This window comes from Planococcus citri, chromosome 3, assembly GCF_950023065.1.
Source record: "Planococcus citri chromosome 3, ihPlaCitr1.1, whole genome shotgun sequence".
Lineage (NCBI taxonomy): Eukaryota > Metazoa > Arthropoda > Insecta > Hemiptera > Pseudococcidae > Planococcus > Planococcus citri.
The window spans coordinates 41,692,187-41,714,890 of record NC_088679.1 but is presented as its reverse complement, the minus strand read 5'-3'; the positions used below and the strand labels follow the sequence as shown (position 1 = coordinate 41,714,890).

General features: G+C 33.2%; 5 protein-coding genes and 1 long non-coding RNA gene across 7 annotated transcripts in view; 4 read left to right on the top strand and 2 right to left on the bottom strand.

Moving 5' to 3' along the window:
* The first annotated feature begins 30 nt into the window (after window positions 1–30).
* LOC135838635 (uncharacterized) lies at window positions 31–1,399 on the top strand. Its single transcript, XR_010557444.1, has 2 exons — window positions 31–368; window positions 442–1,399. It is a non-coding gene; the product is annotated as an uncharacterized LOC135838635 (long non-coding RNA).
* A 49-nt stretch (window positions 1,400–1,448) lies between these two features.
* Mtl (Rac family small GTPase Mtl) lies at window positions 1,449–3,964 on the bottom strand. The gene is made up of 7 exons (XM_065354341.1): window positions 3,485–3,964; window positions 3,153–3,354; window positions 2,926–3,045; window positions 2,734–2,848; window positions 2,542–2,659; window positions 2,305–2,465; window positions 1,449–2,230 (listed from the first exon to the last, which is right to left on the bottom strand). The coding sequence occupies exons 3-7, from the start codon at window positions 3,039–3,041 to the stop codon at window positions 2,153–2,155; spliced, it is 588 nt and encodes a 195-aa protein (XP_065210413.1). The 5' UTR covers window positions 3,042–3,045; window positions 3,153–3,354; window positions 3,485–3,964; the 3' UTR covers window positions 1,449–2,152.
* Window positions 3,965–6,415: 2,451 nt separating this feature from the next.
* AGBE (1,4-alpha-glucan-branching enzyme) lies at window positions 6,416–10,854 on the top strand. The gene is made up of 3 exons (XM_065354322.1): window positions 6,416–6,555; window positions 7,342–8,666; window positions 9,232–10,854. Exons 2-3 carry the CDS (start codon window positions 7,379–7,381, stop codon window positions 10,035–10,037), a joined length of 2,094 nt encoding a protein of 697 aa, XP_065210394.1. The 5' UTR covers window positions 6,416–6,555; window positions 7,342–7,378; the 3' UTR covers window positions 10,038–10,854.
* stck (LIM zinc finger domain containing stck) lies at window positions 6,416–15,725 on the top strand. Of its 2 annotated transcripts, XM_065354336.1 has the most exons (9): window positions 6,416–6,555; window positions 11,186–11,271; window positions 13,861–13,971; window positions 14,058–14,170; window positions 14,367–14,559; window positions 14,635–14,776; window positions 14,856–14,972; window positions 15,044–15,185; window positions 15,258–15,725. In XM_065354336.1, exons 2-9 carry the CDS (start codon window positions 11,264–11,266, stop codon window positions 15,452–15,454), a joined length of 1,023 nt encoding a protein of 340 aa, XP_065210408.1. In that variant the 5' UTR covers window positions 6,416–6,555; window positions 11,186–11,263; the 3' UTR covers window positions 15,455–15,725. The 2 variants fall into 2 exon arrangements, with proteins under 2 accessions (XP_065210408.1, XP_065210407.1); XM_065354335.1 differs by lacking the exons at window positions 6,416–6,555; window positions 11,186–11,271 and adding an exon at window positions 13,327–13,798.
* A 182-nt stretch (window positions 15,726–15,907) lies between these two features.
* On the bottom strand, window positions 15,908–18,262 carry LOC135838627 (golgin-45). Its single transcript, XM_065354333.1, has 6 exons — window positions 17,855–18,262; window positions 17,270–17,766; window positions 16,911–17,185; window positions 16,709–16,837; window positions 16,405–16,627; window positions 15,908–16,318 (listed from the first exon to the last, which is right to left on the bottom strand). The coding sequence occupies exons 1-6, from the start codon at window positions 17,865–17,867 to the stop codon at window positions 16,184–16,186; spliced, it is 1,272 nt and encodes a 423-aa protein (XP_065210405.1). The 5' UTR covers window positions 17,868–18,262; the 3' UTR covers window positions 15,908–16,183.
* Window positions 18,263–18,630: 368 nt separating this feature from the next.
* The window catches only part of scrib (scribble), a 105,511-nt gene continuing 101,437 nt past the window's right edge, over window positions 18,631–22,704 (top strand). Inside the window, exons 1-2 of the mRNA XM_065357307.1 lie at window positions 18,631–19,204; window positions 19,305–19,422. Coding sequence (XP_065213379.1) covers window positions 19,043–19,204; window positions 19,305–19,422 — 280 coding nt within the window. The 5' untranslated portion in view covers window positions 18,631–19,042. The remainder of the gene's footprint in view (window positions 19,205–19,304; window positions 19,423–22,704) is intronic.

Below are 22,704 nucleotides of genomic sequence, written 5' to 3'. Positions count from 1 at the left end.
TCAAAAAATCACAGATGCAATTATCGCTGTTTCATTTTTAAATTTTGAAAAAAAAATAAAAATTTTTCAAAAATTGCAAAAAAAATAGGTAACAGAATAAGTTGGTAGGCAGCATCAGTGTTTTCATACTGTCCACTAAAACATTCTCTCCGAATTTTTTGTATTTTCTTCATCACGATGCACTGTTTCAAACAACAAACGTTATCAGCAGAACATTACCCAACTACCCAAGTGCATTTGTTTGTGCTTCACTTGAAACGTGCTTTAAAAAAGTGCAAATTTTCAACTTTCAGCGTGAAGGAAAAGTATTTTATTACCAGTTTTCACAATTCACACTCTGTAATCTGCATGTTTGTATTCTGTTGAAGGTATGTTATTATTAAATAATGTGAATTGGTCAATCCATCATTGTGAATATTAATTTTCGGAACGATTTTACAGGCAATATTTCAAATGTTCTCTCAAATTCGCGTTCATCGGAATAATGACCATCTATACGTGCAGCTATCCAAACTGCAACAAGACATTTCAACGACCTTCCAAATTGAAGAATCACTATAATTTACACGTTGGCGTGAAACCGTTCGTATGCACTGTTTCAGGATGTGGTAAATCCTACTCTACTTCTAGTCATTTACATCGCCATATCAAATGTTCGCATGGTAATCAATCGGACACCAAACAAGTTTTCGCATGTCCCTATAGTTTGTGTAATGCAACATTTCAAACTTTATGGGGCTTACAAAGACACGAAGATAGTCATCTGGCACCCTTCTATTGCCAAAAATGTAATCTGCATTTCAAAACTGACGCATGTTACGAGAAACACGTGAAACGGCATGAAATTGTTTCTAGTCGAAAATGTCAAATTTGCGGAGAAGACTTTAGTAACAGGCTGAAAAGAGATTTTCTGAGGCACGAGAAAATTCATAGAATCGATCATAAGTGCGAATTTTGCGGTAAAATGTTCACTCATCTGAAAGATCTCCAAAGACATCTAACTAGACATGAATCGAGATTTGAATGTGCTCATTGCGGTGCTATAATGACGAGAAAAAATTCGCTTCTAGCTCATATTCGTGCACTGCATGTTGACTTCGTGGAACCCTATGTATGCGAGAAAACTGGTTGTCCAAAGGTTTACTGTTATAAACGTAATTGCGCCAAGCACACATCACAACATTGCGAGCATGTTCGATTCAAATGTCCGATGGCAAATTGTTGTCAAGAATTTTTACATAAGAAAAGTTATCTACGTCATTTGCAATTACATCAAAGAAATGAAATCAAACCGAAGAAAAAATTTAGAACGATTGATAGAGCTAGATTGTTGGTAAATGCTTTATGTTCTTGAAATATTAATTAATTGTTGATGTTTGTAATAAAATAAGCTGATTCATTTTGGATTTTTATTGACACTTTTACATTCGTATAAAAAAAGGAAACAATAAGAGTATTTTACTTTTATTAGAATAAAAAAACAAATGTATCTTTAAATACACAAATCAGGAAGTATTATGTGTAATTAAGATTGAAATGTGACTAGACATTAAAATGAATATAAAGGTAAACAGCTAAACAAAAATATTAGAGGTTATATAAAATGTACATACAACCATATAAATCATTTGATCTACCTTAAATTCGTAAATATTTATGAAGAAACAAACTAAACTCTAAGAGTATTATAAAATAATCATTACAATGATGTTAGAAAAAAAAACACTTAGGCCATGCATTTAACGAACGTAATGAAAACCAAGTTAAACGATACGAGTGAACATTTTTTCATTCTATACAAATAATAATTAGTATAGTTATAAGTGATATGAAGAAAAAAGCTACCAAACGAAAAATTCAATTAAATACAAAACGAATAGGTATAAAAGAGATTTCAATAATTATGAAAAATACCTGAGAGCGTCAATGAAAAAACGAATAATATAAACGAATAAAAATGAAAAAAAAAACGCCAACCACAATTTTTTGATACGGTTGTCAATGAGTCCGCAATCGTCAAGAAGTACATGATCATATTTACCTTTAAAAAATATACATATTCATTAATAGAAAAAAAAAATAATACAAGAAGCAGCCTTTTTGTTGCTTTGTAACTTTTGAATGGCAGCGAAAGGACAATATTTGTATACAACTAGAGAATAGAGCATTTCCGCTGATTTCTTTTCGGCGGCACCGGTCGCAGTACTGCTCTTACAGCTTCGTCAAACACCTGAAAAAACACGATCAAGTTATTACCGACACATCTGATACATTAAACACATTCAACTCGACAAATTTTCTTACTTGTTTCAATCCACGCTGTGTTAAGGCAGAACATTCCATGTATTTAACGGCTCTAATTTTATTAGCTAATTTTTGACCCTGTTCTCTCTTAATGCATGATAAATTCTGCTCAGCTAGTACGGTTAAAGTTTCCCTATCCTCGCGTAAATCGATCTTAGTTCCTGAAACACAATATTCATATTGTACTTTCAAAAAAGAAACACCATTTACTGATCTCTGGTTCATACTAATACATACCAACTAATATTATAGGAGCGTCGGGGCAATGATGTTTAATTTCAGGGTACCATTTAGAGAGGACGTTTTCAAAAGAGGAAGGACTTGCTACACTGAAGCATATTAAAAAGACGTCAGTCTGAAAACAAAATGATTTTCCATCAATATTCAAGTACATCAGCTTCTCACGTACATGCATAGTACTGCTTTTACCTGCGGATAAGATAAAGGCCTTAACCTATCGTAATCTTCTTGACCAGCGGTATCCCATAATCCTAAACTGACTGGAATTCCGTCAACGACCATTGGAGCTGAGTAATTATCAAATCTACAATATAAATGAAACAAGTATAATTTGAATCAATTCTGCTTACGTGCATTGAAACATATATTTCAAGAACTTACACAGTAGGGACATATTCGCCAGGAAAACTGTCGGTCGTATAAGAAATCAACATGCACGTTTTACCCACCGTGCCATCACCCACTACAACACATTTTATTGGTCTACCGGAAGACATATTTCTGAAAAAATGTGTTTCGAACAACATTAGGCATACGATAATTGAAATAAAAATGCATAACTTGATAAAAAAAGGAATGCTTCAAGCACAGTCGAGAAATTAACTTACATCAAGATTAGGCACCAATGAAATCAGCAACGAATTTCCAAATAATCAAAACCGAGCTTGAAATTTATTCGATATAATCACTAAACCTAATGATTCTAGATGAAATCAAACTCGAAACATTTCTCATGACAAATAGCTCCGGTATTTGGGATCATCAACTAGTACGATTGTAAAGATCGAGGCGTTTCAGAATACAAGAAAGCTGAAAACGAAACCAATGACAAGTTTCAACTTAATCTTAATTAACGTATTATTATAATAAATATCGTAATCATTCAAAATTCTAAACTTCAATAAAAATGCATTAAGGTATTAAAAAAGCATAGCCTCACTTTCACTTGAGCAAACAGCAACATACAACATCAAAACAAATCACACACACAAAGAAACACACATAGGTAGCCGGTATGGTTGTAGAAGGCCATAAAGCACAAAAGCTTTTCCAGTGTTTCTGTTTTTCAAACCACGATTGAATTTCTCCTGAAAAAGTTGAAATTTTCGGTGCAAATGAAAATTGAATGTGTTTTCACTTTTTTCTCGCACTTATTGCGTTATTAATTAAATCACAATTTATCAATTAATTTGGTAGGCAAAAGTATAATGCATGCAGCGCATTAGGCGAAAGTTTGTATTGGTAAGCTTCAAGTTCAACACACACAGCTTTCGAAAACACTGCAGCTGTAGGTATCAAAATATTCATTTAATTAGTGTAGTGATTCGCTGGTCAAAGCAAAGATACGCCACCTAGCGGCTTACTTCGAAAACTTGAAAAATTGTAAACATTGATAACGAAAATGGTGAAGATGATGAAAACACCATTGTTTTATATGTAATTTTTCGTGTAAAAAATGTAATTTTTTCGGTTGTTCGGAAGTTCGGGTAAAGTTTTACGTATATCAAATTGAAGAGAATGAAATCCTCTATCGATTGATGTAAAATTTATATCATTTCGTGTAAAAATAACGATTTTCTGAACATATTTTCTATTTACGGTTTTTTCATACTACATATGTCAACTTTAAACTATAATTACTCAAAATTTAGAGTGGACACCTAGGTATTTTAGTATCGCAAAATGTTCGTCATTTTATCCTCTTCAAAATGAGTGTTTACCGAAAGCTCTACGTGCAACCGTTCAAAAGTTCTATAAGTTTAAAGTTGCGAAAACAAGCTGAGTGCGGTAAGTATTGAACTTCAAACTAAAATTACTCGAAATTTTGATCGAACACATAGGTATTTTATTATTTCAAAATGTTCGTAATTTTATTCTCTACAAAGTGGTTCTTCACCCAAAGCTCTAGCTTTTACCGTTCAAAAGCTCTCGTAGTTCAAAGTTGCGGAAAGTGGTTACTGATCAACACAAGTTATTAATTACAGAAATTAACACAATTTGACCACTTTCCGCAACTTTGATCTTCAAGAACTTTTGAACGATAAAAGGTAGAACTTTCGGTAAACAACCATTTTGAAGAGGATAAAATAACGAACATTTTGAAATAATAAAATACCTATGTGTTCGATCAAAATTTCGAGTAATTTTAGTTTGAAGTTCAATACTTACCGCACTCAGCTTGTTTTCGCAACTTTAAACTTATAGAACTTTTGAACGGTTGCACGTAGAGCTTTCGGTAAACACTCATTTTGAAGAGGATAAAATGACGAACATTTTGCGATACTAAAATACCTAGGTGTCCACTCTAAATTTTGAGTAATTATAGTTTAAAGTTGGCATATGTAGTATGAAAAAACCGTAAATAGAAATGTTCAGAAAATCGTTATTTTTACGCGAAATGATATAAATTTTACATCAATCGATAGAGGATTTCATTCTCTTTAATTTGATATACGTAAAACTTTACCCGAACTTCCGAACAACCGAAAAAATTACATTTTTTACACGAAAAATTACATATAATACAATGGTGTTTTCATCATCTTCACCATTTTCGTTATCAATGTTCACGTTTTTGCTACTTTTCGCGAGCCCTACACTAGCGACATCTAGAATGCTTTGACGAGCGAATAATGAGTCAACACTGTATCAGAAAAAGTTCAAAGCTCAAATATATGAACTAATGATTCAGTTCGTGAATGAATGTGTTCGATCAAAATAATGATTCATTCTTTGAACCGATTCCAGGCTTCCAGCTGCGCTGCGTACTGCGTACGCGTACTACGTGAATTCGACGTGATCGAAAACGGAAAGCTCAACAGAGGAACGACAGTTTCCCAGCATAATGAAGATTTCTTAATCATTTGCTTGTGAAGTTGTGAGCTTAATAACATCAACATTCCTCTTATCTCGCCCAGGTGATGTTGAAGTAGATTGAAGATTTTACGGAGGAAGTTGGCGAGGAGTCCATCTTGACCGGAATCGGAGCACATTATTGATGACGTCATAGCTCAACTTCTCGATGTTTATTTTCATGTTTTCATTAAAAGTTTTCATTTATTTATGTGGAAAAGGTCTCTTTTTCTACTTTTTTAGTATAAATAACGAAATACCGAATTATATAAATTTTGATGAGGACTTTTCTGAAGTAAAATTGAATTTCTCATCGAATGGTGTGAACAATTTTTGTTTTCGTGTAGAAATAAAAGACTTTATGAAGGTATTTTCATTCACGGATTATGAGCACATGAGTGTTTCAAAATCAAAATGTTCAGAATTTTATTCTGTTCGAAATGTTTTTTTTTTTACCCAAAGGCTCACTCAGCGTTTATTGTTCAAAATTCATTAAAGCTCCAAGTTGTGAAAACCAGAGATGCGGAGTAAAAATCGAACGTTGAGCTTTAATGAATTCATTGAATTCTGAAAGATAAACACTAAACAGTAGCAGCTTTGGATAAAAAACTATTTTGAACTGGATAAAAATAAAATTCTGAACATTTTTGATTTTGGTATTTTAAAACACTAGTGTTTTCATTGAAAATTTCGAGAAATTTCAATTCAATATATCTACTTACATAATAATTTATCCATGAATGAAAATATATAAAGTCGTTGTTTCTGTAATTCTGCTGGAAAGCAAACCATTCGACGAAAAATGTCATTTTAATTAAGAAAAGTCATCATCGAAATTTACGCAAATTCACTTTATTCCTACCAATAATGATTAATAAAGTCGAAAAACTGAATTTCTCCCATACAATTACCTGTGAAAACTCGGAAAATGATAAATAAACATCGAGAAGTTGAGCTATGACGTCATCAATAAGGTGCTCCGATTCCGGTCAGGATGGACTCCTAGTTGGCGTCATTTCAAGGATTATCTATATTTGGTCTGCTTACACCAGTTCCGCTGAATTGAAATTGATTATTAGTATTAATTGTTTGAATTCGTAAAAATCGTGTTTTTGTAATCTTCTTGGTTCTAACTATTCCTCGAAACAATTGACTTGGGTAAGATTTTTTTCACTTATGTATTGTATTTGATGGTTTCTTTGGGCGTATTCGAGTAGATTCGCTTAATTTCTGCTTACCTTCTCTAAAAATATTTACCTTTGGTTGGTTGTTTGTTAAATTTCTCACATCTGGTAAACACTTTGCATGTCAAAAAAGCTTGAAATCCTGATGAAATTTGCATGTATTTTAAATCGTAGAATTATTATCACAATGCGCCGAACCAAGTGTATTACTTTAATAATTTTTCTCTTTACACTCTAAAAATCACTACTTCGTATTTTTAATCATCTGCGTAAAATTTTCTGCATTTTTAAATAACGATGCTCCAAAATGATACCTAATTGGTCGGAGGTGTTTTGCTTAGGAGATACTAAATTAGTTTTTAATGAAAAATCCACAATTTACCTGTATAAAATTTAATACTACCGAGAATAAATAATAATGAAAATCCTGTTCGCTGGAATGACCTCATTCGATGTATTTTTTTGCATCCTGACCAAAACTTGTTCTCGCTTGTTGCCCTTATTGAGAAAATTCAGGTGTTTTGTTTCTATGCGATTAAGTACCTATGGTGTTTTATGAAAGGTCGTTTACCTTTTACTATAATTTTGAAATTGGAAAAAAAATTGTCTAGCGATTGCTCTGAAATCTGAAAACTTGGTTAGGTATTTTTATTTCGCTGTTTTATTGTTTTGTTGGAATGATTTTGCTATGTTGTTTTTTTTTTGTTTTTGTATGTAGCTTGCGCCACTCCTTTTTCTTTTTCTTTTTTTTTTCTTGTAGTTTTGGAAAGGTGTACAGTGCATAAATAACGTTTACAATGGGAGGAAAACATTCCTCATTGGATCCGATGCAAATTAAAGTTCCTAATTTAGAAGATTTATTGCAAAGAGATTCGTATCTGAGACCTTACGAACGAGAATTCAGAAGGCGTTACGCCGTGTATTTAGATTACATCGATAAAATCAACGAAGGCGACGGAAGTATTGAGAAATTTTCCAAAAGTTACGAAAAATACGGCATCCATATACTGCCCGATAATAGCGTCAGTTGTTTCGAATGGGCTCCTGGAGCCAAAGCTCTTTACCTAAGCGGCGAATTTAATCAGTGGAACACCAGCAGCCATCCATTTACAAAATTAGAATACGGTAAATGGGAGTTGACTTTGCCTCCGAAACCAGATGGTGCTCCCGTACTCGAACATTTAGCAGAAGTAAAGATAGTCGTCGAAACTACTTACGGCGAAAAGCTATTCAGATTATCTCCTTGGGCTACTTACGTCGTTCAACCGCCTGAATGGGAAGGTTACACGTTCAAGCAAAAAATTTGGAATCCTCCTCAAGAACAAAAGTATACATTCAAACATCCCAAAGTACCTAAACCGAAGAGTTTGAGAATTTACGAATGCCATGTCGGAATTGGTACCAGCGAACCAAAAGTGGGCTCGTATCTGGAATTTATCGATAACGTGCTACCTCGAATCACCGATCTGGGATATAACGCTATACAATTGATGGCCGTCATGGAACATGCCTATTACGCTTGTTTCGGCTACCAAGTCACCAGTTTTTTCGCCGTGTCTAGTCGATATGGTAATCCTGAGGAATTGAAACAGTTGATCGATGCTGCTCATGCGAAAGGATTATACGTTTTATTAGACGTTGTGCACTCGCACGCGTCTAAAAATGTCCTCGATGGATTGAATCAATTCGACGGCACCAACAGTTGTTTCTTTCACGATGGTGGTCGTGGAGATCATCCACTTTGGGACAGTAGACTTTTCAATTACTCCGAATACGAAGTACTCAGATTTCTGTTATCGAATTTGAGATGGTACATGGATGAATATAATTTCGACGGATTCCGTTTTGACGGCGTAACTTCCATGCTGTACCATTCCAGAGGCGTCGGCGAAGGATTCAGTGGCAATTACGACGAATATTTCGGAATGAACGTCGATACCGAAGCCGTGGTGTATTTAATGTTGGCCAACGATTTCTTGCATAAATTGTACCCCGACGTTGTTACCATCGCAGAAGATGTTTCCGGAATGCCGTCCTCCTGCAGACCTGTCTCCGAAGGTGGCGTTGGATTCGATTATCGCTTAGGTATGCTCAATTTTTTGTAATACGCTCCGTTTTGCTAAGTATGCTAAATTCATTTTTCCGAGTTTCGCGAGCCATGCTCTCTGATGAGAAAATCACTCCAACATATTATTTCAAAGATATAAATTGGTAATTAGTTTCATGCATTCGAGTGCTGAGCACACAGTCATTCTTTTCGGTATTTAAATTCATTGTGATTTAATCTTGGGTCAAATATTGATTCTTCTGTTCAGTGCTTTTTCTCTTTGTACATCTTCAAAAAAAATTTTGGTGGTCAAGGTTCAAAATTATCAAAAATTCTAATAATGATTGCGATTCACCACCTTATTTAATCCTCGAAGGTTGATCTCAGAAGTGCAAAATTTTCAGCATAAAACGTAAAATAGAAATTTGAGAATGATTACAAAAACACAGTTGTGAGAAAAATTCCAACCCCCCCTCCCCCCTTATTCCATAAAGATCAAAATCAAAAGGCTCGTTGACTCGACATGATGGGATGAGACTATAAAAACTTATTTCTGCTTCTCTTTTTATTTTACCATGAATTATCAGATTTTTTACCCTTCAGGTATGGCGATTCCGGATAAATGGATAAAATTATTGAAAGAACAGTCGGACGAAGAATGGAACATGGGTAATATTGTGCATACTTTGACGAATCGCCGTTGGTTAGAGAAAACTGTAGCATATGCAGAATCCCACGATCAAGCATTAGTAGGAGATAAAACTATCGCATTTTGGCTGATGGATAAAGAAATGTATTGGCATATGTCGAACGTCCATCATTCCAGTGGTTCGCCAGCATTGATTATTGATCGTGGCATGGCTTTGCATAAAATGATACGATTAATAACCCACGCTTTAGGAGGCGAAGCGTATTTAAATTTCATGGGTAACGAATTTGGTCACCCGGAATGGTTAGATTTTCCCAGAGAGGGTAACAACAACTCGTATCACTACGCTCGAAGACAGTGGAATTTAGTCGATGATCCGTTACTTAAATACAAATTTTTGAATAATTTTGATCGAGCTATGAATCATTTGGAAGAAAAATATGGTTGGTTGCATTCCGACTATTCTTATGTCAGTTTGAAACACGAATCTGATAAAGTCGTCGCTTTCGAAAGAGCCGAGCTTCTGTTTGTATTCAATTTTCATCCAACTGAAAGTTACACCGATTATAAAATTGGTGTTGATAAAGCAGGTACTTATAAGTGCGTGTTGGACAGTGATGATTCTGATTTTGGAGGCCATAATAGGGTAGATAAATCGGTGCAACATTCTACTCATCCAGAACGATGGGCTAACAGATCTAACTGGTTGCAGCTGTATTTGCCTAGTAGATCTGTTCAGGTTTACAGTGTCGTTAATTAAGCTACGTCTTCGAATTTTACCTATTTTTTTCTTCAAGTGCCATATGGTTGTCAATTAATGCATTTGTACGATATTTTGTACTTATTTTGTATTCTTTTTTTTTTCTTTTTTGCATTTTAAGTAATGTGTAGTTGTAAGCTTTCGTTTGTATTAGTGTAGTTTCATTTTATTTTTTTAGATTTTTTAGATTTCATGCGAAACGTATTTGATATCGTTATATGAACTTTCGAAATATTATTTTAATTAGTTGGTGATAAAGTATCATATGTATGTTACATTACCGGAAAAACGTATCGATAAGATCGCGAACAACAGTTACCGAAATATATTTTGTTGCACTCGGCGCAGACAGGTTCTTTCGTTATGTTTCCTAAAAGTAATAGGCTTGATAATTTTTTCGATTGAAAATTTTGCCTGGTTATCAATTTTTTGAATTATTTAAAAGAATCAAGTTTGGAAAATGAAACATTTTACGTTTGGAGAGGTGTACTTATTTATGTAAACAATAGATTTTTTCAATCTTTTGAAAAATGAGTACCGTATTGTTGAGTAGTTTGGTAAAATTACGTAAAAAAACGTAGATGAGAGTTTCGAATGAATCTGTTATCATCGATTTCGTTGGGAAAAAATTATGTTTCATCGTTCGATTGATATAATAAAATGTATCATACTTGGTATTCTGGTATTTGTCATTAGGTTATATCGATGTGTTATCTAAAAAAAATTTTAATAGAATATACACTACTTTTTCATTTATGTTAGTTGAAGTTGTATGGCTGCTGTATTTATTTGAATAAGCAATACAAGTCTTGCTTGATTTCTTTTTACAAAACACTTTTCTTTTCTCAGTTAATTTGATTTTTGCGAGCTTTTTATCTTCTCTAGACCAAGGAATAATGCCAACGTGAGTGAATTCGTATTCAAAAAATGACGAGCTTTCGAAACAACTTTCTTCTGTTGTTGCTGGTATTGGGTTTGTTTAACAGCTTTGCTATTTTGATTTGCACACGCTTTTGTGCCTAAACGCACATATTGCTTTTTTTAAAAGGTAGTATAGTAAGTAGATGTTGAATTTATTTACGTATCGTTATTTTCGTAGTGATATTCATCTTCACTGAAAGTATTAATATAAGGTTTTCTTTGTACAGTTCACGAATACCGCTTCTGCAAGAAATTGCTGTTAAGCTTTTGTATATTTCTCAGAGGTTATTGTGCAATTTGTCCAAATGCCTGGGTAAGCTATACAGTTACTTGATTTGATTTTTTTAAATTTTATTTTCGAAAACTTTTATCAGTACTTGGTTGAAAGTCCAATGTCAAGGTCAATTGTTTTGGAAATTTAAACCTATTTTCGTTCGACGATTAATTATCGAGATGTACGTAATGAACGTTCAAGTTAATCTTGTCACTAACATGGTAATAAATTAGGTACGTACTACGTAGATTATTTGATCTGTTCGTTGTGATCGAATACTTGCGAAAATCGCTATCTAATTATTGAATTGTGAATCAGCACTATTCAGAAGTTCAGCATAGTCTTCCTAAAAAATTGAGCTTTATTTTTTTATGATTTTTTTTTCACCGAAGTACGAGCAGATAGACAATAAAATAGGTAGCTAGGTAGGTAGACGTTCTCCTCAGGTGCATACCTATAGGTACATTCTGATAAATTGAATAAATAAAATGAAAATAACGTTGAATTTTTGCCGAAATGTGGGAAATTTTTCAATATTGAAGGTCATTACTTCGGCAAGCGATTATTTTAATCTTAGCAATTCAGTTTTATTTTTTATTTATCGGATAATGTTACAAAAATTTCGTAATTTCTCGTCAAAATGTTAGCATAGGTAATAATCAAAACTTCAATTTTAGCTCCAGTCATAAACATCGTGAATTTTTCAGTTGATCTGGACCCTTCTGTAAGATTTTAATTTTTCTTTGATGCTATAGACTTCTTTTTCAAAGGCTTGGAGATAGATTTGAGCAGTTGAAAATTTTATTGAATTCGATTTTTGACTGTTTCGAGATGCGTATGAAATCAGATAGGAAACACTTCATTTTTTATAGATTTCTTTGGTTGGTATTTTAATGAAAAATCTACGAATGAATGAAAAATTTTGAAATCAAAAGTACTAATTATACGAGAATAATTCAAACACCGAGAAAATAACTTAGCTATATGTTTTATCTTGAATTTGAAAATATTTCAAAATGTTTTTATTTGAATGTCTCGTGGAAAAATAGCCTACTTAGTTTATTTACCGAGAGAGAAAGAAGTATTTTAAATGCTTAAAATGCATTTATAAACTACCTACTTCAGAGGTAAACGTCCTTTGAAAATTACAGATCGAAGTTCAAAATTTTATCATTCAACCTTCATTTTCTAACTCTCAATGTTGATAGATTCTACATTTCGAGCTGTTTAATTTTATTTATGTCTTGGTTCAAGATGTCGTGTACTCATCTGATTTGTACGTATTTCATTTTTTTTTGTTGGTATTTTTGATTTGTTCACGTGTACGAATTTAACCTCTATTTTTTAAAATTAAGATCCTATTACGTAATCTGATTTGTTTGCTTTAGGTACCTACTTTCTATAGTGTAAGGAAAGAGATAATGCAAGTTGTAGGTACATATTATATGTACTTATCATTCGTTTTGCGAAAAAACGAAAAAATTTTCTCGCATTGGGTATCATCTTTAATACATAGATAATTATGGTGCAATATTTTTGAACTTTTGGGGTTAATAGGTAGGTATACATTGATTGAATTAGGTATTGTAAAACTTACAATTGATGATATCTTCAACGAAATTATAATTTTTTCGAAGCCATCTGCGATAACATAAGTAGATAGGTACGTATTTTCGTGCGTACGTAAGGTATTTTTATCAGAATATTTAGGTTTCATCTTCGTGGAAATTTTTTTTCTAGTACGATTCATTAACTTTTAGGGATACCTACTTGAGTATAAATTTTTTTTCAAAGAATTTTGCGTAAATTTAACTCCTGAAAGGTGGGAACAAATTTCCACCGTAAAGATGATACGGTCGTCCTAGTAAAGATGTTTGTAACACTCGATCAGTGTTGAAACGTGCGATGCAAACGAGAAACTATAAGTGTACATATGTTTACAGTTTATGCATAAAAAAGCACGTTATTAATTGTACGCGAATCAGTACACAGCTGAAAAACCATTAAATATAAATAAATAAAGTTTCTCGCATCGATGCAAGAGAAGGCAAAAACTCTTCACTTATTTACTTATTTGTTATTGCAAAGTAAATATAACAATAGTGTTGAGCACTGTGTGACATAGTAGTGTTGGTCGCTATTTGGTCCTTGTAAACGTTTGGCCTCATTAATTAAGATATTTCGAGGTGCTTTTCTCTATGGTCTGAAATTATCTATAGAATTTTTAAATGATAACGGTATTCGGATTATATGAAAAGTTTTGTTTGCATTCGAGTCAGTCTATTTCGGTGAAATATGTACTTCCAAGTTTGTGCATATCGTATTAAGTGCTGGCGGATTCGATAAATTAAGAGTGCGATTTTACGCTCGTGTCTTTCAACACGTTTCTTCTTCGATAACTCGATGTTCGCGGTTTAACGACGTGAATTTTCAAAATGAATCGTAATCTTAATAATGTACCCGATGAATCAGAATTTACCGGGAGATTATTACCACTACAAAGTAGTCAATTATTTAAAAGACGAACAGAAAGTTACTATAGTAGATTATTTTTTAATAGAAGAAGGTATGTCTTGTGAGTGTATCATTGAACACGAGTTTTTTAAACTAATTCCTATTTGTTTGCAGTATAACGATGCCTTTGAACAATATGTTCTGTTCCCGGTGTGGAGACGGATTTGAGGCGCACGAGAAGATAGTCAATTCTAATGGGGAGCTGTGGCATCCTCAGTGTTTCGTGTAAGTATTAGAAGCTTAGGTAGATATCGAAAAAAAATCGCGATTATCAGATAGGTACGAATTTTTACTTACGTATTAATTTTCAGGTGTGCTCAGTGTTTCCGACCATTTCCCGATGGAATATTTTACGAATTTGAGGGACGAAAGTATTGCGAGCATGATTTTCAAGTTTTATTTGCACCGTGTTGCGGAAAATGCAGTACGTATACTTTATAATGCCTATCTATATCTAAGTACCTATCTACTGTAGGTAATGTATATGAGTACTTGAGAATTATATTCAGCGAGTTACATTGTTATTTACGTCTATCGAAGATTGTCACGAGCGTTGTCGAAATCTATTATTTGTTTTCAAATCACGTGTAGTTTCATTTCCTGAAAATTTTTGCCTGTAGATGAATTTATAATTGGTCGAGTTATCAAAGCCATGAATGCCAACTGGCATCCGAGATGTTTCCGCTGCGAATTATGCTACAAAGAATTGGCTGATTTGGGATTCGTGAAAAATCAAGGTAGAGCTCTGTGTCACGAGTGTAATGCTAAAGAAAAAGCCGTCGGATTAGGCAAATACGTTTGCCACAAATGCCAGTAAGTTGAGCTTCCGAAAAACAAAAAATATTAATTTGGCGGGAAACGGAATTAATACTCACGTTTAAATTTCAGTGGAGTTATAGACGACAAACCATTACGTTTCCGTGGTGAAGTGTTCCATCCGTATCATTTCAACTGTACCGCATGTGGCATTGAATTAAATTCCGATGCTAGAGAAGTAAAAAGCAGACCAGGCTATTCAGCCAATGATTTGGTAATTGAGATTCGTTGTATACACGTATCAAGTTTTCAACGCTACGAAATAATTAATACGATGATATTTATATTGACAGAACGAATTATACTGTTTACGATGCCACGACAAAATGGGCATTCCTATTTGCGGTGCTTGTCGACGTCCGATTGAAGAACGAGTAGTCACAGCGTTGGGTAAACATTGGCACGTTGAGGTAAACTGTTTTCAAAAAGTTTATTGTGTACGGACGAGTACTCGTATATTAATGAAATATTCTTGTTTTAGCACTTTGTTTGCGCTAAATGCGAGAAACCATTTTTGGGTAATCGTCACTACGAAAAGAAAGGTTTGGCTTATTGCGAAACCCACTATCACCAGTTATTCGGAAATTTGTGTTTCGTTTGCAATCAAGTTATTGCCGGTGATGGTACGTGAAATTATTTTATCAAAAAGTAGGTACGAATTAATCGACCTTTAACTTACGAATATTTTATCACAGTGTTCACAGCTTTAAATAAGGCATGGTGTGTTCATCATTTTGCGTGTTCGATATGCGATCAAAAAATGACTCAGAAAACCAAATTCTATGAAATTGATCTGAAGCCGGCTTGTAAAAAATGTTACGACAAGTTCCCAACTGAATTCAGACGACGATTGAGAAAAGCTTACGAGTACACTCCAAAAAAAGCTGTTTGAAGTAATTCCATCGAGCACCCTTAAAGACAATTAACTAAAAAATCGAGCTTATTAAAAAACCCGGGATTAATTTGTCCCAATTAGCCATTTAATTCATGTATTATTTTGATTAATTTACTTCTAATGTTTTTATTTATATGTTGTGTTGTAGTTTCATTTTCTAATTGTTCTATTTCATTTTTTTTAACGACTTATTTACCATTTTTTAAATGCATTTGTAACTTCGGTGTTGATCATTCTTTAGCGCAGAAAAACGTAATTTATTCATTTATTACTTCATTTTATTTCACATTTTGAAATTTTTAGACCACGGTACTTATTTCTGTGGGCACTTCTGCGAATATTGAATATATTTCAAGAACAACATAATTATATGTGATCTTGATCGTCATTTTCATCATCGATTCGATCATTGCGTAATTATTTGAATATTGGATTAAACCAGCAAGCAAATTAAAGTTACGAATTTTATTAAAATAAAAACATGAACCAGTCGATAAAATAGTAATACAAAATATATAGGCTACATGCACTCATAGTATGAAGATAATAATATGTAAAAATCATTTTAAAAATGCATTGATATTAAACTCACGAATTGAAAAAGTTGGTTGCATCCAATATACGATTATAAAACAAAAATATGAATCACCTTATCAACGTAACTGAAAAATTATCACTCGAAATTGAATTTCACAGCACCAAGTGAATTTTTATTTTAAAATGAGTTCAGATAGTTTTTACTACCCCATTGCAATGATTGCAATGAGGAGCTGAGGATGATAAAGCTAGCGCAGCTCCAGTCATAACAGCGGTACAAGCTGAATCATTATGTTCCAGAGAAATCATAGGTTGCATCAGAACCTGTGAAATGTAACGAATTGAATTTTATTTACTTATGTGTTTAGGGGAAAAATTACGGTTGCAAGATTTTCATTTCAAATACTAACTTGCTCGGCGTTCTTTTCAGCCGAAGTAAGGCAATCTACAGGATCCAATTCATATTGTTTCTTTTGAGAAACATCTTCATGCAATAGTTGAGCCATTAATAAATCGGAAAGGTGACGATTGGAAGCACACAGTTCGACAATATTTGATGAAATAAACTGACGTTGATTACTTTCTTGCGGCATTACATTCAAATTGAACTTTTCTTGCAACGTACTTAGATTTCTGTTAACGAAAAAAAAAAAAAAAACAAGATGAAAACAGGATTCTTTTCGCATACAAAGGTAGGTATATATTTTTTCTTACACGAAGGTATTGAAAACATCTTGCCGAACCACATCACGGTCCTTCATTAAAAGTTGTAACGCATTTTGATAATCAGAAACTTTCTGGCACAGTCCAGCTTTCCATCGAGCTAAATCTTCCACCAGCATGCTAGTGTAGAAAATAGCATAGGTATTACCTAATCTGTGCTAAGATCATATTGATAATTTAATTTATGACATACCTGCTTGCAAGAAATTTACTCCTCCAAACTTCACCTTGCCCAGCCAACCATTCTATCTGCTCTTGATGAGTGGACAATGTTTTGGCAGTTTTGAGCAATTGTTTGGCTAAATGTAACTTATCTTCCGTAAGCGATTGTACTCTTGTTTCAATATCTTCTCCAACAGCAGCAACAAGTAGTTTTTTAACTTCAGCATTTACCTGAGCTTGAAACTTTATTTGATTTTCCAAATCCAAATTATCTGCCTTCAATCTACTCATTTCCCCCAACAAAACCTATAAATCATCGCAAATATTTTAAACGTGAAATCAAATAATATGCAGATGAACAGCGGTCGGTATAGGTACTCTAAAGCATACTTTTTTTTCTTCTTCCCATTCTAATTTTTCTTTCGAAGTCTCCGGAATCGTATTAGATGACGACTGCGTCGATGTAACGTCAGAAATATGTACTTTTTTGAGCTTCATTAAGTCTTCTACGTTGCTATTCGCCTCATTTACCATTTTTATGACCTTATGTTTAATTGTTTTATTCTCCACTATTGGATTTGTAGCTGCTTTATACGGTTCATAAGGAACGAACTTAGGTTCTTTCGAGAATTTCACATTGAAAGATGAATTTTTCCTGCTGTTGACTGTAACTTTCGGTACTAAATTTATAATTTTACCAGTTACAGGTGTAGGAGGTACCGAGCATTCTCGAAGATCAACTGGTCTATAGATAAGCTGATCCCTGAGAGGGACACTTTCTTCTTTGGTGTTATCCAATTTATTAAGCTCTTCTTTTTCCATTCCATCACCTTCTGTTCTCTTGGGGATTTTGAAGTGATGAACTTTGGACAAACTATCTGGTTTACCTGAAAAATAAAGATATTATTCAAGTTCAGCTAGTTAGCATACGTGGTAAGTATTTCAAGAAATGATAACACTTCTACAATTACATACCAGCAATACTCATAATTCAGGAATGTTGGACCAAAGAATTGGTATAAAAAGGTGAACTGACATCTACTCATCGTCATCAAGAACACAAGAAGGGGCAAATTAAAAACACTTTAATTTCTAGATCCAGAACGAGTCGGATAATTTTATTTTTATCACCTGCGAATGTACCAAGTACCACATACAAAATTTTTTGTCATAACTTGTTTATTCTTATCTCAAAGTTGAAGTAGGCAAAGTAGCGGTACAGCTGGGAAAAATATGTTGCCTAGCCCGGAGCTTTCACTTCTCACAGTTTTCAGAGATAGAAGAAGTAACAATCAAACTTTAAGAAAAAATTGATGATTTTCATCCGAATAATTACCATCTGCTGTCCGCATGCAATTTTATCAAACTGCAACTTGTCAATACTCAAATTTTTTATTCAAAATCAGCTGAAATCATTTTTTTTTCAAAAAATTCAAAGGAAATTTCTCCACAACAATACTAACACTGAATGCACGAGACCTAATTATTGAAATCCAAATTGAATATCGCAAAACTCTATTTTCTTCGAAGAAATTCAATTAAAATGAAATTAACTTATTTCATAGAAGGAAAATGATTAATCAAAGCTGAAATTTTAATTCGTGTTTCATTTTATTTGGAATGAGATGAAAAAAAGATGCATCCATCTCAATGGGAAACCCCTAATTTGTGAACAGTGTTTGTTTCATCCTCAGTTCCAAAACTTGCCGCTGGTACAAAGAAAGAATTTCGCTTCGGCCATGTTGTTAAACCGCTATGAATCAGTCGGAGTTAAAAACCGTAAACGGTTTGACGTTTGAATCGTGGTATTCGGGTTCTTGTTTCTACGTTACCTGTTTTATTTAACATTTTTTTCAATTCTTGTTCCAAGAATTGTGAAATGCAGTGCCGCATTCGTCTCCAAACATTGCCGAGTGATTTCGAATTTCGAGTGAAATTTTCAAAAAACCGTATCTTTAAAAATCATTTAGTCATGTAGTGCATTTTGAAAAAATAGTGAATTATCGTAGTATACCGTAAATTTAGTCCGTTCGTATTTTATTTAATGGTAGTTTGACGAACTATAGTTGTGCGGAATTCGTGTAAATTGTTGATCATTTCGTGTAATCGTGTTTTATTATGAGTGATTTGTTCGAAATTTAGTTCAGTGTTCTATTAGTAAACATGTTTCGGTGTATTCCATTGTTTAAAGGCTGCAACAGACAAGTCGAATATGTGGACAAACGCCACTGTTCACTTCAAACTGTACCTGACGAAATTATGCGTTATTCTAGAAGTCTAGAGGAACTTTTCTTAGATGCTAATCATATTCGTGACCTTCCGAAAGTAAGTATTATTATTTAATTGCATTTAATGCATTTCTTCAAGGATTGCAACTGATAACAAAAAACAAACAAACTGAACGTTGTACCGTTTTCTATTGCAGAACTTTTTCCGGCTAAACAGATTACGTAAACTCGGACTCAGCGATAATGAAATTCAACGATTACCTCCTGAAATCCAAAATTTCATCAATTTGGTCGAATTAGATATATCGAGAAATGGTGAGTTAATGTTTCATTATTTCCTCTTTGTCAGAACTCAGAATTGAGTTCTCGATTCGTGTTTTTGTTTACATTGTACGTAATGTCTAGATAGCGTCGAAAAATATTGAACCACGATGTAAAAACTCAATTTGTTTACTCATTTCGAATAATTTTTAACATTAGACACGAAATGTGTTCACTTTACGTTAAATTTATGAAGGATATTTATCGTATGTCGATGTGAATCTTGGTTAGTCATGTATAGAAACATCGTCATGATTCATGTAGAGGTACGTCGTCGCTTATTTTTCGAACACCCTGTTGCTTCGGAATGTATCATCGATGCGGAGCAAGATGTAATTACGCTTTCGAGGCATTGCTAATACATTTTCGTGTGGACAGCTGCGGGAAGAGATGGGATATTGTTTGGCGTATTGTCGTTCAGTATTGGAGGAATAAGTACGAGAGATGTTTCCATAATGCTTTTTTCTTTTTCTCATTTTATTTTTTTCCATTGCTTGAGAATTGGTATCGAGAATTTTTTATTATACCTATCGTTATTATATGTTTTGTGGAAGATTACGTTACACCACCTTGTGTTTTTCCTATTTTTTTTTCTTACTCATCGATACCTAGTTTAAAACTGTTGTCTGTTGAAATCACGTTGCTTGGGTTCAAATGCCGAGATTAGCGTTATTCATTATTCGAAACATTGCACTTAGATTAAAGATGTAGGTAATCGGAATTTCCCAATACAAGTCCGTTTCATTTCGGGGGTAAAAAAGGATTCAATGGAAAGTTTTTCTGTCTCAAAATGATATTATTTTATTGTTGTGAATTTCACAGTAAAAAGTATTCTTATTCGAAAAAAATTCATCGTTTCTTTTAATTGTTGTGGAAACAACTGACGTAATTTTTGTATACCTACGAGTACCTATCTAAAGAAAAAAAAATACATTGATTAGGTAGATAAAATGACAATGAAATTCAAAAGAAAATAAATACTGAAAAGTAGCACCGTAAAGATTGTTACGTTTACCTACGTGTTTTTTCACGTTCGTTTTCAACTCGTACTTTCATTTTCTATCGCTTTGGAAAATTACACCGAGGGCGTTTCTACCAGTACGAAACTTTCGACGCTTGTTCATCTTTCCCATTGAGATATTTTGATGAAACGCAAATCCACTGTCGTATTCTCGCGTTGTGTGAGCGTTGAAATTGCCGAATTATTATGGAACGGATTTGTGCGAATGGCTGGTCGATTTACTGTTTGAAAATAATTGAAAATTGGATGCAGTCGAGCTGTGTTCATCTTGAAAGCGATGTAAAAAATTTAGGAGCGAATTTAAAGCTAGAAGAGCACGTAGTTTTATAACGAGAGGATTTAATTTTTCAAAACTTAACCTATTACTTGTCGAATTGGATTTTACGTTCGTGATAATCAAAATACCCGAGCTGAGTTTCAGCCATAAATTTCGATTTTTAGATGCTTCCAGTTTTACAACTAACAACTTCTCGATTAATTTATTAGTTTCGTTTCCTTATTTTTTCCTATCTTATCGTACTACGAAATGCCAACGTTTAAGCATCCCTTTTCCTCCTTAAAAATTTTTTTTTTTGGTACCCTTGTGAAGCATTAATTGAGATATCTCCGTTGAGCAAAAATATAGGTCAAATATCTTTTCAAATTACGTTTAACTTCTTGACAAACATCATTTAATGAGCGTTGGAAAAATTTTTAATTATGAGGGGGAAAAAGACGGGTTTATTTCAATCACGTATTGTCAAAATTTTAATTTCTTCTCAACTCATTTTCGATTTTGCCCTGTGTTGAAATTTCAAACTACGAGATAAATAGATAAAACTGTCGATGCGATGTTTGTCATCTCGTTATGTACTATTTTTACGATCCGTCGTTTTAAATGCCAGTGATAATGTACATAATTGATATTCGCGAAATGGCGTTTTATATATTTCGAATTGATATGAAATACACTCATTTTTGCTTTTAAACAGAGCATTATATCAATTATGGAACATGTAATCAATTATTCATCGGATGAAAATGTGTATTAGAACGATATGGTGGACGTTATTTTTTAATCTTTGACGCTTCATTTGACTATATTTTGTTGATATTCAGTTATTTTAAATATTTTTATCATGATATCCATGTTCTCGAACCATTTTTACGCCCTTCAACTTCCAGAAGTTATTTAAGTAATGAATTTTTTCTTGAAATAGGATACAAATTTCTTGAAAACAGTTCAACCCTTACTTTAGAAGTTACTGAAAAAGAATTTCTCGATTTCTGAAGAGAAATTCAAACGAGGAACCTAGTAAAATCATTTGTACCAAAATGGCCTGCATTTTTTAGATACAAGTTTTTATGTGTACTAAGTAATGTGCAAAAATGAAAAAACACAAAAAAAAACTCATTTGTATTTACGTAGATAAACTTTTTTTGATTTTGAAAAAATATTTTCATTGAAAAAAAAATGAAAAATTTTATTGTTGAGCGAAAATTCAATTTGAATATTGTAGGAACTAGGAACATCCAGGGATGGAAAGCTAGCCGAAAGCTAAAAGCTAAAAGCTGAAAGCCGAAGGAAGTTTGGGATTTTTGAAAGTTGAAAGCTAAAGCCAAAAGCTTCATTTTTTCAGCTTTCTTTCAACTTTTTTTGCATGTTTATCTGGTTTGGTTTCAGTTTCAGTTTTTTGTAATTATAGCCATTTTCTCGTTTTTGTTTTCATTTTTTTCATCGTTTTGTTTGATTCTAATTTCTATTCTCGTACACGTTTCCTATTATGAATTATACTCATATTTCATTTCAACTATCCATAGTGTACTTTTCTGTATTGTAGCAATGTGTGAAAATATTGAAAGCTAAAAGCTGAATGCCAAAAGCTAAATAAATTTTTGGAAGCTAAATAAAAGCTAGCCATTAGAAAGTTTTATTAATTTGACGAGCCAAATGCTAAAGTTTCATCTTTTAGCTTTCCATCCCTGGGAACATCTGATTATTTTTTTTTGAAATTCAGTTCAAGTATGAATACCAATCTTCCCCTTCAAATGTGGAAAATTCCAGCCTTAAATTATAAAATTTTCGTTACAGAAAACGTTTTTGTTCTTCGAAATCAACTAGAAAGCTTGATGAGACGAGTGAAAAAAATTATTATTTTTTTTTGTAAATTTTGACATTGGTGGTTTTTTAGGCGAACCCCTCAATTTTGTGTCTCTTTTGCAGACATTCAAAACAGCCAGAAATACAATTTCATTTTCTGGAATAGGAAAGGAAC